This window comes from Pteropus alecto, unplaced genomic scaffold, assembly GCF_000325575.1.
Source record: "Pteropus alecto unplaced genomic scaffold, ASM32557v1 scaffold413, whole genome shotgun sequence".
Taxonomy (NCBI): Eukaryota; Metazoa; Chordata; class Mammalia; order Chiroptera; family Pteropodidae; genus Pteropus; species Pteropus alecto.
The window spans coordinates 1,743,762-1,760,733 of record NW_006434120.1 but is presented as its reverse complement, the minus strand read 5'-3'; the positions used below and the strand labels follow the sequence as shown (position 1 = coordinate 1,760,733).

At 39.0% G+C, this 16,972-nt stretch overlaps 1 protein-coding gene across 5 annotated transcripts in view; it reads left to right on the top strand.

Annotated features, from left to right (window-relative positions):
• Nucleotides 1-54: 54 nt before the first annotated feature.
• Nucleotides 55-16,972, top strand: part of WDFY2 (WD repeat and FYVE domain containing 2) — a 154,066-nt gene continuing 137,148 nt past the window's right edge. For all 5 annotated transcript variants that reach the window (XM_025044767.1, XM_006909006.3, XM_025044766.1 and 2 more), the window contains exon 1: nt 55-436. In XM_025044767.1, the coding sequence (XP_024900535.1) occupies nt 300-436 (137 nt within the window). In that variant the 5' untranslated portion in view covers nt 55-299. The remainder of the gene's footprint in view (nt 437-16,972) is intronic.

Below are 16,972 nucleotides of genomic sequence, written 5' to 3'. Positions count from 1 at the left end.
CCAGCAGCCACCACCTGTGGCAGGCCCCGCCCCCCGCCGGCTCCGCCCCCTGGGTCTCCGCCCCCCTCTCCCGCTGGTGGTGGCTACGGGTTGCAGCGCCGGTGGTGGCGGTTTCGGTACCCGAAGTCGGGAGCGCGAAGTCGTTCCCGGGGGCGGAGGCCAGGCTATGATCGCGGGTCCCTGGCGTCCCGCTCGGGCCAACCAGAGTCCTCGTTTCGGCTTTTGCCTGTCCCCGAGCGGTCTCCTCAGCCCGGCCCCACTGCGCGGTTTGCAGCGGCGCCCCCAGCGCGCCCCCTCTGATGGCGGCGGAGATTCAGCCCAAGCCTCTAATCCGCAAGCCGATCTTGCTGCAGCGGGTCGAGGGGTCCCAGGAGGTGGTGAATATGGCCGTGATCGTTCCCAAGGAGGAGGGCGTCATCAGCGTCTCGGAGGACAGGTACGGACGTCTGCCCCTCGGCCGCGAAGAGGGGCGGGACGGGCCGGAGATCCACGAACTCGCGTCGGTTGCTGTATCTCCACGTCGGCTCAAGTGTAGACATGTCCCTTAAGTTTTTATTATAATACGCATCCTGGTGGTGCGCGGGTGTCCAGCTGCGCTTCGTCCCCGCTGTGTGGCTCGGGGAAGCGGAGCTCGGACAGCGGCGTGCGCTCTGGGCTCGCGCGAGGCCGGGTGAAGCCTGCTGACGCCGGGGTGGTCGGTGGACTGATGGTATGACGGTCGCTGGACCTTGGCCCTGTCCTGAGGGCGGGAGGGGGAGAGGGAGGAGCCGCATGGCCCTGCAGGTGTGTGCGTGGGCAGGATGCTCCGAGCTGCCTCTGAGAAAATAACAGGGTTTTTGAGTACTCTGGTACAGTTCTTAGGGCTCCGAACTGAAAACAAATGCCACTCGTCTCCTGTACATTCCCACCAAATCCAGATCTCCTGGGCATCTTACAGGGAATTCAATGACTGTTGCAAGTTGTGAAAAGAGTAACTTCGGGCTTTTGCCCAAAGGAGAGGTGCCATCTCATCTTTTCCTCCTTTTTCTTATCTCTTCAAGCTCGGAGAGAAGCGCCTAGAAATTACAAGGGACCTCTGCAAATAGCTCGAGTTCCTTCCCTTTGCTTGCTTCCTTTCTTTTTGCTTAATTTGCAAAAGTGGATCCAGTTCTTCCCTTAATATTTTTTTTTCCAGACAAGCGTTTTTGCATTAATATTCTGTAATACGCAGAAATTAGGCTGAGGAAGCTAATTTTCACAGGAATGCTATTTGAATGTAGTATAGAATTTTCTCGAATTGTTCCTTGGATAATATCAACTAATATTCTAAAAAATTTAACACTGTAGAGAGGTGTATGACAAGGGGCTATAACCTTAAAACGGTAGTTAGGTTTTATTAATGTAAGTTCATATTATGCTGAGGTACAGAGTATTTTTTCTCCTTGACTCCTTAAATTTCAGGCAGAGGTTAAGTAACAAAGTGTTTATTACTCTCTTTATAGTCATTTCAGCATTTGGCATACAATATGGCCTCAAAAAATTTGCCTTATAGGTCTATTCATATCATAAGTTTTTTAGTATAACTAGGATGAGTATATTAATGACATGTGCTTGTCTATATCATACTCTATACAGATGGCCAAACGGATTCATTTCCTATGTAAATCCAATGAAAAACATTGTAAACATACACCAGTGGCAAGCAGTGTGCAGTAAACAGAAGAAATTCATGGCTGAGATGGGCTATGTGGATGTAGAAACCTTTTGAAATTCACAAAGAAGTCTTATGAGGTTTAATTTTTCGACAGAGGCAAAATTCTATTAGATTGCTTCTAGACCTAGAAAGTCTTTTGTCATAGAATTGTTTTAAAGGAATATATTGATAGATGTCATTTTCCCCAGTCTGTAACCGCTAGAGATGAAACCGCTCAACCTAACTGCTGTAGGAAATTCATGAGTTTGTTGAATCAAGTAAAAAGATAATGTTCTTTAATAAGAGTTTTGAAACTTTCTGATTTGGTTGATGGTTTGGGAGTAGAGTTAAGTTTTCAGTTTTGTTTTTTTTTTAGAGTTCAGAGATATCTTAGAGGTTATTTGCTCTAACTGCTTTATTTCACAATTGAGAAAATTTAGACCAGAGAATTTACCTGCCCAAAGTCATGTAGCTGGTGATGGAGCCTACCTTGGTACTAAGTCTTGATTCCTGTATTAGTATGTTTATCTTGAAGCAAACAGCTTTAGAGGCGTGCATTTCAAAGTATTTGGAGAAACTAAAGAAGCATAGAAGAAAAAAACAAAGATAAATTTCATTTGATTATAGACAAAAGATGTAATGTTTAGGTATGGATTAACTTCATTTTCATTTTCCTACTTTACAATGTAACTAACAATTTATTTTATTACAGTTACTGTTAAATAAGGCCCACCTGTAAGTTCGGGATTATTCTTTACGTATATTTTATTATTATTCAAATCTGCAAGTCTATGTTTCTGTACTCATGTGAAAATAACTTTGTCATTTAGAGCTCAGTTTTGGTTATGGTTTTCATTAAAAGAGTATTGATCTGTATTCTTGCTTTTCAAAACCCAAAGTCACTGTCACTAAAGATATGAAAATAGAATATTGATTTCTATCAAACCTACAAAGCCATTTCTCTTGACTGCTTCAGCTAGAAACTAGTAAGTCTTCATTCCTGAAAATTAAGGTTAAACCACAGATAATGTCCTATTCTTGAATGACAGTGCCCCATAAGTTCGTTTAAAACCCTGGTTTTCTTTTTTGACCTCTGATTCCTGATAGCCTTTATCCATACCTTTGAAAACATTTAACATTTTCTGTTTTAAACAGTATTATAGATATTTGTCCATTTATCTTCTCCATGAATTACCTAAGGTGCTATGTGCCTCCTGTTCATTGTAGTATCTTTGGGGCCTAGCATAGTGCTTAGCATACAGTGGGCTCTCAGTAAACATATATTGTATCGGTAACTGATCTATTTTTGTTGTTCCTGAAAGCACAGCATCTTAACTATTTGTATACATTCATTTGATATTTGTTGAATGAATTTTATGACAACCTATAAAAGCCCAGCGTGGACAAATGTATACTTGTGGACTGGGTGGCCTTTAAGGTGCCTTAAAACTTTGGAAGTTCATGCATTATTTCATTCATTCTATCGACAAATATTTGAATTTCTACTGTGGTTTACGCACGTGCACGGTACATTGGTGAAAATGAAAAGGTCCTTTCAGAAAATTTTAAAAGGTAATAAAACCACCACCTCTAAGATTTATTATTGAAAAGAGAATTTTCAGATGGGAAAAGTGGCTGGATTGCACAGTCCTTGTTGTCTCCTGCTTTTTATCTTCCTTTGGAGGAGTTTTTTTTTTTTTGGAGTACTGTTTTCACCCTGGGTTTTGTAGTGATAATCTAATCTGCAGGCCCAAGAGTAGATAAAAACTCTCACTCTCAGTTTATCTTAGCACAATGAAGACAGCCTGGAACTTTACTGCATATCAAGGGAGGAAATATAAGGGACTATAATAAATATAAAAACAATCTGACTTATAATTGCAGATTTCTGTTGCTACCATAAAGCAGAACTTGTTTCAGAGCTCACTGGCCTTATGTGAGTATCTGCTTTGGTTGTAGCTGAATTCTGTCTTCATAGAACAAGCCCAACTTTGGTAGTTTGGGTTCCTTGTTTCCACGCTTCTTTCTGGATTGTCTTTTCTGAGTGAATGTCTTGTTAACATTCCTTGCTTAGGAGCTTCCTTCCAGACATCTTGGCTCTATTTTAGTTAAGACTGATGTGTCATTTGCAGCTTTCCAGGGGCTCCCTTGTGCAGTGAGTGGCAGCTTCTCCAAGCGTTGAAGGCCAAGAGAGAGACTTCTCTCTAGGTAGGACCCAGCCCCACCCAGACCTTTATCTTTGTAAATTCTTTATAGGTGTATCTTAACACAACAATCTTACCATTCATACAGAGAGTTTCAGTAACTTTAGGTAGTTAGTATTAGACAGTCATAAGAAATTTTTCCTTTACCAGGAGTCTATACCCATGCAATGGGTAAAAAGGGATTTTAATCTCAATGTGAGGAGATGTGCTGAATAAAGACAGGTACAAACAGTTTCCTCTGGGGTTGCCTAGGAATCTCCTCTGCTTGTGGTGGTTAGAGAAAAGGAGCTACTTCAGATGGATCTTGCAGGATGAATAGGAGTCCGTGTGAAAAAGCTAGGGTAAAGGAAAGGATATTCTAGATAGAGGAGGAAGAAAAAACTCCCATTTGTTGAGAGGCACTAGAATGGACTGCTTAAGAGTATAAACTCAGGAGCCTTGAATTCAGAACCCAACTCTGAGTGTCACACTTTGAACAACCTGAAAAATCAGTGTCTCCAGGGGAGTAACTATAATAATGAAAATTCACAAAACCTCTAGATGCAAGAATTTGGAATTCTTTTCTGGATAGAAAGCCCCGAGAATGTGGTGGTGGGACGTGGAGAAGGAGGCTATGGACGAGGGGATCCTGGGGAACTGCTGCTTTATATTCTGACTTAATTTGGGTCCAATTTATACAACATAGCTGTATTCTCAGTAAGCTCTGGAGACAGAACCCCTGCAATTTCTGAAAGGGAGTCAGATTTTTATCTCATATAAAGTGACCTGATCCCTAATGCTTTGCACAATGGAGATAGGCAGTATCATCATTGAATGAAATTAAACCACTGGCTGATCAATCGTGTTTGGAACGAAATGGTCCTGAGGAAGTTGTGAGTTCTCAAGAGCAAAGATATTTAAGTTGAGTCTGAGAGGAATTTAGCATTTTGCTTTAGGCCAGGGTAACATTACAAAAGGGGATCGGGATGAGAAGGGGCTGGGACTAGAAAAGCCTTGGATTTTTTAATAATCTAAGGTCCTTTTTTTCCAGTTCTGAGCTACTGTGATTATAAGTGGCTATGATTATTTGACTATTTCTTCAAAAGATATATCTTAAAATTTCATTTAATTTTATAAATCCATATACTATTGGTTCTTTTACCATTGATTCTTTTCATTGTGAAATTACACTATGCAGTTCTCTAGTTGAAACCATTAGTTTCACTAATACCTTAGCTCAGTTCAGTTGAGCTTCTGGTAGAGTTTTATGTATCATGTATTTTATAACACATCAAAAATAATTTAACTCAAATTAAAGTTTTTCACACAGTGTAAGCATAATTCTGATAGTCGAGGATCTTCTTAGAGTGGTAGTTTGAGGTCTCGAAAGTTGCCAAAATTGTAACACATCTAAACTAATTTTTGAGTGTGTCACGTCTATTTAAATGTCATAAAATTAATAAACCTCTAACTATGCACTTGAGATTTATCATTTGGCAGTCATAATTGCTGGTTTCAAGGTTCCAGAATGAGAATTTGCCCCATATGATTGTTGAAAATTAGACTTTTATGCTGGATTCAGAACGAGGCAGTTCATGCCAGCAAATGTGTCTGCAAACAGGCTGCTTTTGTGTCTCTAAAGGTCAGACTACAGATTCACTTTTAAAGAAAAGATCGCTATGGCAAAGCTTGCTTATTTAAGGAGGCTTAGCTTCTAGTGACCTCAACATTCTTAATGGTTTTGAATTCCCTATTTAACTTATATAGTAAGAACAGATTCTGGCCAGGACCTCAAAAGGATAGGATACATTCATCTAGATATTACAAGACAATGGAAAATATTTGGGTGACAATTCTGACGCTTTTGGAATGAGTGAGTCACAGATTGTGAAATCCTGATCAACTATCTTATACCTCCAAGATTACTAAACTTACTTTGGAAAAAAAAAAAAAAGTAAAAATCATAAGATGTTAGTAGCCGGAAGAGACTTCAGAGAGCCGATTTTTTCCAAGCAAACAAAATCAAGACTTTAAAACAAATGCTGCTTTTGGGCTTGCTTAGCATCTTTCCCTGGCTCTGTTTTCACTTTGAACTGCTTTAAGAAAGAGACATGTTCTGTTTGTTGTTGAGAACCATCGTGATGTCATAAAATAATTCAGACACTTAGTGGTATTTAGAAATCAATAGGTAAACTGTGATTTAAGACTATTTCAAGTAGTAATCTATTGATATCTATAATACTAAACTAAATTCTATACAGAATATACTTACCTGAAAAGAAAATGGCCACCAAAGCAAGCTTTTCTTCTCAGCCACAGTATCAGAATAGAAGGACTTCAAAAAGAGGTAACACTAGTTCGTTTTTACATGAATAGGTCTCTCAAGGAGAATGCCACAGTTAGCCTAGAAATTCTCTAACGCAGAAAAAATAACTTTCCTTGTGCAACTTAGGCATGCAGTCTCGTTAACTTTTTTTTTTTAAAGGGTAGAGGGAGCTCCTCATTAAAATGCTTCAGTCATTAGTAAAAATTCAGAGGTGTAAGATGTTAACAAATAAGATCAAAAAAGAAAAGTCTTCTACTTGTCTCTTGGCGGGCGTGCTGCTTTGCGCTGTGTGCCTTTAATTTAAGGATTCTTGGGAAAGAGCTGGGGCTGGAAGTCTGATATAGCTGTATTGTGCATTGGCCTTCGGCATTTCCAAGGGCATTTTGTCACCCTAAGCCTCAGTTTCTCTATCTGGCAAAGGGCGACATAGGATTTCCTACTTGTGACTCTGGCAAAGTGTCGTGCCCACATAGTTACTAGATAAGTATCAAGTCTCTGCAACCACATTATCCTAAAATCTCAAGTGCAGAAAAGTGCGCAGAGGGGAAAAAGTGGCATGCACTTTGTGAGGCGACTGTAAAATGATGTTTTCCTGAGCCTTGGGATGGCAGTGGTTATTTATTCCTGGATAAAATATTAAAGAGATGTTTGTTTTGTATTGGTGCCTGATACCTAGTTGAACTGGACTCACTACATTCCTACTTCTAGATGAATCCTTTAGTTACAAATACTGAGCAGTTTAGCTCTGGATGGTTCGTTCACAGGCCCGAGGTCAGGGCCGGGGTTGTCTAAAATAATGCTTTTGAAACTTTTTTGACCACAAATCATAGTAAGAAATATATTTAGCATTGCTACCCAAAACTCACATACTTTGATACTTATACACTTGCACAACTGAAACGAAAGTTTTGTGAAATGGTATCTGTTTAGTGGTATGTGCATGCTGCTATTTTCTGTTCTATTGTAGCCTTTGTGAAATCCTGGCTGTGATTCATTCAGTTGACCCGTAATGGGTTGAGAGCAGTAGTTTGAAACAGTACCCTAGAAAAACTTGAAGTTTTGTACCCTCTTTCTCTCTGTGTGTAGTTTTGGTGTTCTAGATCAGGGGACCGGTACTGGTCAGTGTAGGAACCAGGCCACACAGAAGGAGGTGAAAGGAAGGCAAGCAAGCAAGCCAAGCTTCATCTGTATTTGCAGCCGCTCCCCAGCTCTAGCGTCACAGCCTCAGCTCCACCTCAGATCATCCATCAGGCATTAGATTCTCATAGGAGCACCGGTCCCTAGTGCCAGAAAGGTGGGGACCACTCAGCTAGATAGATGGTGGAAATATAGTTCAACTCAGAGACTGTCAGCCCACCCCAGGCTGCCTCACCCCTGGCTGCTTTGCCTTTCTGAATCCCCACTGGGATCATAAAATTGACCTTGTCTCACCAATAGCCCCCAAGTCAGAAAATAACAGTTATAAGCCCTTTCAGCCCACAGCCAGAGAGAGTTCAGAAAAAAAACAGAAGTACAGCAAACTGAGCAGGTGTTTTGGCTTCCCGTGACGTGTTCATTTATTGATCAGTTAGGACTCAGAAATGATATGTCTCATCTAAATTGTGAATGTCACTTGAACCTGTCTGTATGACTATGCTTTTTTTTAAGCTGGGCAGATTTACCTACATATGGAGCTTTTTTAGGAATTTTACACATATTCCATTAGTTATTAGATTTTTATCTTTTCAGTTTCTAAGGATTAATTTATATTTTAAGTAATCATAATAGTAATCCTGCTGAGGTATGTTTACATTTTAAATAAAGATAGCATAACCATAATAAAGAATAATTGCTTATAAACCTATTAGCACAACGACTGTTAGTGTTTTTACATACTTCCTCCTAGTGGTTTTTCAAAATTATGACTATATCCTACACTTTTATATTCTTGCCCCCACTTAAAATTGTGCCACCAACTACCTAGTCTTTAACTATCATTTTAAGTGGCTGTATATTTTTCCTTTCCTTCAGTATTCACTCATATTTATTTAATGCTCGTGCTATATGAACTTGGCCCCTGGATCTCCCATCCTGAACAAGACATCCTGGTCTCAAAGTACTGATAGTAAAGTGGGCAGGTTGTAATTTATACATCACTTATTTTTGGCTATTTACATTATTTTCAGTTTTATAAATGTTATAATGACTATTGTGCATATAGGTATTTTCCTCCCAGGTTTTTAGATTATTTCTTTAGGAGAAATTATAAGAAGATTGCCATATTGCTCTTCAAAAGGTTTATGTCACCTGTAATATCCACTGACATGAGAACATTGGTTTTCCTACATCTGACCAGCCATGGATATTATTATTTTAAAATTCTTCATAATTTACTTGATAAATAGTGATAATTGATGCTTAATTTGTACATTTTGGTTGACTAGTGAATATTTTTCTATTTGCTTGTATCCTGGTTCTTCTAAACAGTTTCTTCTACATATATCTTATAGATAACAGTAACGATATTAATGCCATGTCTGTTATATATCCATATATAAGTCTTATACTGTGCCTTTTTATTTTTTCATAGAAAACACTTTTTAATTTAACTCTATCCTTTTTTATAATAGAAATTTCTTCTATCAGTTTTCATTTTTGAAAGTAATTCTTTATCCAGAAATTTATTGAATATTTATTTTTCTTTCATCCTAGTTATGTAATTTGGTGACAAAACTTCATTTATTTGGATTGCATTTCATTGGGTGATATAAATTGAGGAATGTAATAAGTTTTCTAAAATTTGCTGTTGAATTATTTCAACATCGTTTATTGAACGGTCTTTATGCTTTCTTTTGTATTTATTTGTGAAACGGCGTTTATCACAAAGTTAAATTCTCATAATCAACAGGGCCTGCTATGGGTTCTGTTGTGCTTTGATAATCTCTGCTTCTTTTAATACCAGTTCTACTCTTTTAATTATTGTAGCTAAAGAGTTGTTCTTGACTTCTTGCCGTTATGTGTCTACAGTAATAGCCCAAATCTCTCTGGCCAAGTCAGCAAGTTAGTAGGAGAGGAATCATCTGGCTCCGGATAATTGGCTCTTTTACAGACTTCAGGATTTCAGAGTCTCCGTCTCTGCATCTGTAAATTGGGAATAATGATTCCTCTTAAGGTTGTTGAGATGATATTTACATGAATTGGTATTCCTGCAGCACCTGGCATTGTACTTGGAGCACAGATGTTCAGTAAAAGTTTTTTTTGTTTGTTTATGATACCACCAGCCTCTGAGGAGGTAAGCTTTTTCTGTTGCTATGGTTCCATTAAGGCTTGACTATTTCAGGAATCTACCTTGGATATGCAAAGGTGGGGCTTTTGAATTTTTGTTTGCTTTTATCTGGTTCTGAGTCCCTTTATTTCTTCCCTAGGTATATAGGGGTAGGGTTACTCTGTCACCTTTTTACTACCACTTCCCAAACTTACCCTGTTGGTGCCAGTGGTCAGGAGAGGTGTGTGGCTGGTGGGTACTGTGTTCTCCTTTGCAAGCTTTTCTCTCTCTCTGTTTGCCATCTCATCCTGCAGTGGTGTGTCCATTGTTCCCACTGGTCTCCTGGAGGACAGGGCTATACATTCTGTGTCTTCCGTGGGGAATACATTGACATAAGGCTGAAATTCTAAGCTGTTTTCAGCTGGAAGCCTGGTGTTATAAACTGGTACTAGTGGGCTGAAATCTCCTTCAGACAGATTTTTGTCCTTACACAGTGTTTTTAGAAGTTTGAATTAGTAGCCAAGGTTTAAAAATCTGGACTTCACATAAAAGTCCATGCCTACATATGTGGAAAAGTGAGGATAAAGCTGGTGGCAAATACTGGATGGCTTTGCCAAGAGGGTGAATCAAAATGCTGAAACGTTTAGTTATTTGAAATGTGATTTAGCTAGGAGAGTGCCATAATTTGAGAAGTAATCATAGTACAAAAGTTTTAAGGTTAAACAAAGGTTATTTGGTAGTCCATTTCCCATGGGGACTAATTAATCCACACCATAGCTGAAGTTCTGAATATTTGAGTGCAAAATAGCAGGTAAAAATAGTTAGATACGTACAGTTACATTTAAAAAATAATCACGTTTATTTTTAAGGTAATAGTACATGCTTATGTAAAAATCAGAAGGCTATACTGAGAAAAGTTAAGCACCCTCGTACTTGTGAGTTTTAAGATTTTGTGAAAGGAAAACTGATAGGATTTGCACTTGTTTGACGGGTGTCCTGATATGGATCTCTGTGGGCATTTCTGCTTTAGCAGCTGTAAACTTTTCACTTATAAAACTGCTCTGGGGATTAGGAGAGCTTGCATGTGGCCTCTTCTGATTTCCTGATAGCTGCATTCCCTCAGCCCGCTCTTCATGTATTTATTAAAATACTTTCTCACATGCATTGAAAGTTTTTGTTTATCTTATGCTGTGGTCTCCTCATCACTGTGTTTCTCAAGGCCACCAGCTCAGGACTTGGAACATAATAGGCAAAATTGGAGCAGAAGAGTTTTATTTTGTGTGTTAGGTCACAGTGAGGGAGGGGGTCACTCTGTTAACTAGTTGTGGTGGAGTCACTTAGGTTTCTTTGGTACTGTGAACAGAAACCTGCTCTGGCATTTCCTAACAGGAGGCTCAGGTATCTTGCAGAATCCAAGAAAGGCATGCGTTTGGGCCTTAGGAATAGAAGTAAAGACTGAAGCATATAGAGAACCAAGAAGTCCCCTTTCCCTGCTGCTCATGGGTTTTTCTCTCTACTTCGTTTATCTCTCTTGCTCACACTGGCTTCCTGTGTTTCTTACTTAGTCCATGTGGCAGAACATGGCTGCCAGCAGCTTCTTAATTTTACCTGTTATAGTTTAGACAGGGAGAGATTGATGTCAGGGTCCGAGTCCCAGTTTCAGAATTCCTTGGGAAGGGACTTATCGGTCCAGCCAAGGTCCACAGTCCACTCTGGGATTATGGCCGGAAGTGGGATCATGCAGTAATATGACAATAACTGTTAAGCTTGTGGAGGGGCGGGGAGCAAGTCTCAGAAAAGAGATAAAGGTCAACAATCCAGCCTGTGCCCACTGCTGGAGTGGTGTGGGCATGAGATGAGCCCGTGCCCTTGTAGCGTGGTGCGTTGGTGGTTATTGCTCTAGTTGCAGCAAAATAACCAATAATAACTCTTGCTTTTCTCATGACTTTTATTGCCCTGTTTTCCTTGAAATCTGCTCATATAGCACTTGACATGTTCAGATAACCATTTTCTCTTTATTTGCTGATTCAATGTGTTGACTGCTATTTTCCTGTAGTAAATATAAAGTGAAGAATAGGTAGATATTTCACTATGAATGTTTGCTGAGCAAAACTGTCATTATACAACAGATTTCTGCACTAGTGAGTAGAGTTCGTATGGTAACCATATTTTCTAAACTCCAAATAAACACATGGTGAAATAAGAGATTTTTTCCTGATGAAAAAAAAATATTTCATTATACATTTAACAAACAAATTCAAAAAACGACATAAAACCAGACTGTTAAGCACATATGGACATAGTATGTATCGTATTTCACAGAAGAGGCTGAAAAACCTTAAGGATGTAAATAGTAATTAATAATAGCTAACATTTACTGAGTATATACCATGTGCCAGACACTGTGTTAAGCCCTGTTGTGCTTTTTAAAAAATTTAATCCTCAAAAAGATTGATGAAGGTAGTATTTTACTCTCATTTGAACAATAGGGATCCGATGCAGCTAGGATGAGGCAGAGTGGGGATTTGTGTGCACCCTGGGTCATCAGTCTCCACAGTTCTTCCATTCAGCCTCATTGTGCTCCACTGCCTCTCTCAGGCTCTGTTTAGGAAGGTGTAGAAGGACCAGTATGTAGCCTCTATGGAAATCATTACAGGCTAAACTTGGTTTTTCAGAGAACAAGCTAGCATATTAGCTAACCAGTCAACAATTGACAATGCCAATTCAGTAGAAAGAGTAGACATCCCCTTTACACCCTCGTGATGCCCTTCTTTACCTGCTCTAAGTATTGGTATTACAAAATTGTAGATATGACTTTGAGCGATATCGGGAAGGGCTATGCATTAATTGATGGACAGCAGGGTCTGTGAATGAGAAAGGCTTTGTAGGCTGAGTGGGGGCATTTATCAGTTAGGCCTACCCAAGTACAGGCTTATTTTTCTCACCTAAAAAAACATGTGGAGATAGGTGGTCTTTAATCTCTTTCTGTTCTGCCATCTCTGGTATATATATATGGCTTTCATCCCTGTGGAAGATGCTCTTTGGTTTTCAGCTTTACATCTGGTTATAACTCTGTCACAAGATTACCTAGCTACAAAGTGGATGGAGCATTTGTGCATTCATTCATTCATTTTCAACACTAACAAATTTGGATTTAGGGGAGAGGAATCACTAATATGACGTCATACAGGCCTTTGGCTAGGGGAACTACACTGTACTCCTTGGACCAGTGTTGGCTTTAATCTTGGAAATAGTTTTGTCTCTAAATGGATTCCTTTTGAATTTTGTACCCTGTCGAATTGATTATAACTCTACCCTCTACCTCTCTGATCTTTCTGCTGGTATTGCAGGACTACTTGGAACAGATTCCCAAGTTGGCCTGAATGCTGTAATCTAAATCCTCGTATCTGGGACCTATGGTTTCTTAAGTTCATGGATATAGGCCTGAGACTTTTATGATTAATTTATTTAAGTTTTTTGGCTATGGACCACCCTAAAGTTTATCAATTAGCCTGGCAAATAGAAATATCAGAAAGTTTGCCAATTCTTGACAGCCTTTTAGAATCACCTGAAGTCATTTATTTGCTTTTCTCACTTAGATGCTAGATACTGAACTGCTGTAAGAATTTGTAGATGCGCGACCGCTATGTTTTCTAAACTAGTAGTATGTTTTCTACTATTTTTATTCCACAGTGTTTGGAGTATAAGTTCCCTTGGTGGGGGTGGTTTAGTTATTATAGGTGTGGTGAGCGAGTGATGCTTTCAGCCCTCAGGGTTGCCTGGGAAGGCCTGGAGCAGCTGGGGCCCTCAGAGACTTTGGGCTTCTGGCTGGGAGAAGCCCTGTCTGCTTACTCAGACTGCTGTAAAATTTTGCCAAGCACTTCTCTAAGGACATTCATGGCTTTTATGTTGTACTTAAAACAGCCAAATCATCAAACCCGGCCATATTTTCTCAGTGATATTTTGAGCAAGATATTGAAGGATGTTTTCTTTATAGTATAATGTAAGTGATTTGCCCAAAAAGTTAAATCATAGAATTGTTCTTGGGCTAGAACATAGCAATGTCCTATGGTAGAAACAGCATAAGAGAAGGAATTATAGGACCTAAATTAAAACTATGCTTCTTTCACTTAGTCTTCCTTTTTCCAAGGGTCAGCTTTCTAATTTATAAAACAGGGAGAATAATGCTACCTTCTTCATAACATTGTGGTAAGAATTACATGAATTAATGGATATGAAAATTCTTTGTAAAGCTGTTAGATGTCATAGACTCACATGGCCATAGGCACAAGACATGTAACATAAATGAGGGAAGCAGCACGCTTTGAGAAAAATAATGTGCAGCTGGGTCAGGTGTCAGTGTCCAAATCGCAGGAGGGAGTAGTGGGGACTGTAGCAAGCCAGGGAGTGCTGGCCAAGTGAAAGAGGACAGTTGCTTCTCAGCTCTAACAGATGTTTGCCTTGTGAGAGTGCAGGGCTCGTGTCTCTAGATCACTGGATTTTTAAAGAAGTACTAGAAATCCAGATTTTTATGTGAAATCTTTCCATTTTTAAAGTTAATGCAAAAATGTTTTTAAAACTTGTCTGGCCAAGTTACATACTTAGATGGGCTGCACTCCACCCTTTGTGTTACAAATGTTAAGTTTTTTTGAAGATAATGCATGCCAATTTATAATATTTATTGACAGGTTTCCAGTTAGAAAAAGCATTTATATTAAGGTTGTCTCCTTCATTTTGTCCCCTTAGAAATTTCTGCTTCATATTCTTCACCAAAAGTTTCTTCTCTGAATATGTGTGAGGAACACATTACTATGATCCTATCCTGCCTCTGTCAAACAGAAACTCCTGAGGAAAGGTTTTTTTAGTAGTTAAGAATCAGATTAAGTCATAACTTCTGGTTAAGAAACAGAAATGTACCCAAAAGCCTAAGGAAAGGGGAGTTGATTGTGAGCCTTATAGGAGAACCAGAACCCAAGGACAGAGGGAATGTGGCTGAGCCTTGTGACATCAAGGCTTGGGAATAGGAGATACTTGACTATGCAGAGCTGTATCAGCCAATATGGTAGCCAACTAGCCGTGTGTGGCTATTTAAGTTAATTAAAATTAATTAAAATTAAATAAAATTAAAAGTCCTTTAGTGGCACTAACTACATTTCAGGTGCTCAGAAACCACATATGACCAGTAGCTACCTTATTAGTACAGATTATAGAATGTTTCCATCATTGCATAACTTTCTGTTGGGCAGTGTGGATAGAGGAGCGAGGACATGGAGTGAGAGGTCTAGTTAAAGGTTAACCTAAATGATGGTGGTGCCTGAACGGACCCATTGGCAGTGGAGCACACTGAGAAGGGTTTCAGAGTGACTGAGACAGGTTACCCTTGGGGAGGCAGCATTATGTAGGGCTTAACAGCAAGGGAGGGTGTCAGATTTGAGTCCTTGCTCTACCATTTCTTAGCTGTATGGCCTTAGACAAGTTGCTTAAGGCTCAGTTTCCTAGACTGAAAAATGGGGATTGTTGATGCCTTGGGAATGGATGCAATATTCAAGGGAAAATAGGTATGAAAGGGGAGAGAGTACGCAGTGTGATAATAGAAAATGCTGGAGAAGCTTGCATTGAGAATGTTAGTTAGAAATTTCAAGGAGAAGGGTGGTGACCAAGATTTTGAAGATGAATGGATTCTGGGTTTTAGAATTGGTCAGTGTCCACATGAGGAAAGCACATTGTATTGAGAGCATGGGCACTGGAGTCAGACCTGGGTTCACCGACACCATTTGCTAGCTCTGTGTTATTGAGCAATTAGCACCCAATTACCCGGACCTTTGTTTCCTTATGTGCAAAATGGGCAGAGTAATAGAATTTATCTCAAGAGGTTGTGCGGATTAAGGGATGTAATTCATATAAGAATTTAGTAAGGAGTAAAGAGCCTGATATGTAGTAAACATTCAGTAGATGTTTTTGTTATTTAGAATCCATGAAGTTTAATATCAAATAATAGAGAATTATGATGGATGCAGATTGTACAAACAAGGAGAATTTCTACCAAATATAATTAAAGTTTAAGGGCACCCTGATGAAAATATAGAATGTGAAAAAAATAATTTTGGTACAAATGGAAAAATTTTGCTTTTGCGTACAGTCATTACTCGTGGAACTCATTACTCAGAGCCTTATAGAGAAATACATTTGATAAAGTTTAGAATAGCTGAATTCATGGGTGATAAATCCCCACTGGCTGATCAAGGAGGATGCCGGGGGTATTTGGTGTATTTGAGAGAGGATACTAAAAATGCAGGAGTCATTATAAATGTTCTCATTGGGACTAATGGTCACATGCCTTACAGGGACCTGAGAAGGGAGCTTTCCCAGCAGTTTATCATGATGTGTTACTTCCAAGGTGACTTTTTTCCCTCATTGCTACATGAGTTGGTTCTCTTTCATGCTAGCATAAATTGAAACAATTCACTTCTCATTTTAAATCAAAAAGCACAAGGCAGAGACAGCAAAAGGCAGTGTTGGGTGGTAAAGAAAGCCAGATCTATCTGGATTACATCCAGCCCCTCCACTTACTAGCTGTGTGACGTCTCTTGGAGAGGTTAAAGTCATTTTTAAAATGTGCCGTGATGTTTGTGAGAGTTAAAGGACAGGAATTGTGTGATATAATTTTCAGATGTTAGAAAATGCATGGATTCAGTTGGCATCTCCAATTCAGAAGTGTAGTAGATTTGTTTTTTGGTGTGGACTTCGTGTCTCTAGTCTCAAGTATGGTGTCAGGCACATTATAAGTGCTCAATAACTGTGTGTTAAATTAATGATCCAAGAATTTATGTAACCTTTTGTATATGTGGAGGAGTTGCCTAGGGGTAAAACTGTTGTTTCTATTGCTTATTTACCTTCAGTGATACCCCCAGATCAGACATTATTATAACTAGGTATTTGGGAAACAAGCACTCTGTAAATGGTAGCTATTAGAATAATCCTGAAACTGGATTTTAAAGCAACAGTGTAGGAAATTCACCTTTCACAATGGAACTGTCATTTGACCTTTTGTTAACAAAATATATGTTGTTTATATTATGGGATAAGAACAAGAAGGTCACAACATACCTATAAGTGCAGTATTTAGTGAGAGATAACTAGAACCTCTTGTATTTAGAATCACTTTGTTTTGGAAATTGCAAATGTAGTAATGCTAGAACTCACACTATGCTGCTGTATTTTCAGTTATTAAATAAAACTGTGTACTTTACATAATAAAATTAAGAGATATTTACCAGGATTGTCATTCTTAATTTGTGATTAATAGTAACTACCTGAATGACAAGGTAATAATTTTTCACCATTTAATTCTAAGGGTTGTTAGTTTCTTTCCCATTGAATGGACAAGATAATTTATCTTGCTCTAATATTCTGTGGCAGAAAGCAGTATCCCTGCAGTGCCCGTGATCACTTATTCAATGACTTTGACTATATGAAGAGGAACTGAAAACCAGAAAATAAGCAAGAGTAACTTTTATCAGCCAAAATGGCATAAAAACTGTTCATTA